Source organism: Frankliniella occidentalis, unplaced genomic scaffold, assembly GCF_000697945.3.
Source record: "Frankliniella occidentalis isolate FOCC.00 unplaced genomic scaffold, Focc_3.1 Scaffold508, whole genome shotgun sequence".
Taxonomy (NCBI): Eukaryota; Metazoa; Arthropoda; class Insecta; order Thysanoptera; family Thripidae; genus Frankliniella; species Frankliniella occidentalis.
This window is the reverse complement of record NW_026267625.1, coordinates 61,556-62,805: the sequence shown is the minus strand read 5'-3', so window position 1 is coordinate 62,805 and position 1,250 is coordinate 61,556. Positions and strand designations below refer to the sequence as shown.

At 36.3% G+C, this 1,250-nt stretch overlaps 1 protein-coding gene across 1 annotated transcript; it reads right to left on the bottom strand.

Moving 5' to 3' along the window:
* Positions 1 to 6: 6 nt before the first annotated feature.
* On the bottom strand, positions 7 to 1,250 carry LOC127751473 (uncharacterized). The gene is made up of 5 exons (XM_052275110.1): positions 1,160 to 1,250; positions 843 to 1,048; positions 621 to 760; positions 262 to 538; positions 7 to 175 (listed from the first exon to the last, which is right to left on the bottom strand). The coding sequence occupies exons 2-4, from the start codon at positions 894 to 896 to the stop codon at positions 409 to 411; spliced, it is 324 nt and encodes a 107-aa protein (XP_052131070.1). The 5' UTR covers positions 897 to 1,048; positions 1,160 to 1,250; the 3' UTR covers positions 7 to 175; positions 262 to 408.

Genomic DNA, 1,250 nt, shown 5'->3' with positions numbered 1-1,250 from the left:
GGAACAGTTTCTCTGTCCAAAGGGCGCACGACATACACTTCTCCAGTGGAGCGTACTGATAACTGTGAGGCAGGATCACCGGACACAATTTACAAATCTACAGGCATCTTCACAGAATCTGCATCTGATGTGGCTAGCTGAATAATTACTGTGCCAGGAAGCGCATCTTCGTTAACTGGAAAAAAAAAAGATGAAATTTTATTACTTTACATACTAGAATAAATGTAAAAATAAGATTGTAGAGTTGTAGAAGAAACATACCAGATGCCTTGTAATTATTGTTTGAGAAGGCAGGAGGGTTGTCATTGTAGTCCTGGACTTGAATATGAACAATAGATCGAGTAGAATGCTTAGGATGACCATTATCACTAGCAATGATAGTTAGCTTGTAATGCTGCTCTTGTTTCTCTATCCAAATGTACTAGAGTTGATATCCATCCCATTGAAACTGAGGCTTAAACTTACAGCACTCTCCTTAGGAAAAATATTGAGAATAATTTTTACTATTTCCTCAAAGTCGGTGGCCGTTATCTTATGCCTGAACAGATAATACATGAAACACATTAAACATCTCATCTATAAGAATCAACTTTAAGTATTTTTAATTCAGTAAAACCTACTTATCATTTTGGACAGTTTCATTGTCTATTATGAGTTGGGCTAATTTGTTTTGGTCACTGTCACTGAGAGGAGAAGGGCATTTAGAGAGAGCTAATAAGTATCTCCCAGTACCTGACTTTCTTAAAACAGAGCGCATAACCTAAAATAAAATATATGAAAATGATATGAAAATGAATTTCAAGTTTTATGACATTTCCAAAGATTACAAGTAAAATAGATACCTCAACTTCTGAAGAATGGCCTGGAGAGGTATCTCTCAGAATGACTGTGGCCATTTTATTAATCAAATCACCTCAAAAGAAGGTTGTGCTTGCTCCGGCTCATGGGTAGGAAGATGACTTAATTCCTCAGCCAAGCTACTACTAGGTTCTGATACAACTGTGTTTCCTTCTCCCTCAATTAATTGAGGCTGGGTGGTAGTTGGATGCTAAGAGAAATAAAATTATAATAAGATTTTAGTTTGCACAGCTGTTTAGAACTGCAAAAGCATAATATGGTTTCAAGACAGAGTAAGATTATAGAATAATAACAGAATTACCTTAGTTGAAGTTGTATCAGGTTTCTCATTTTGAAGCCCATCGGTTAGTAATTTGGTTGAGACCGGCTGCTTCTTAGCTGGAAGATTCTTC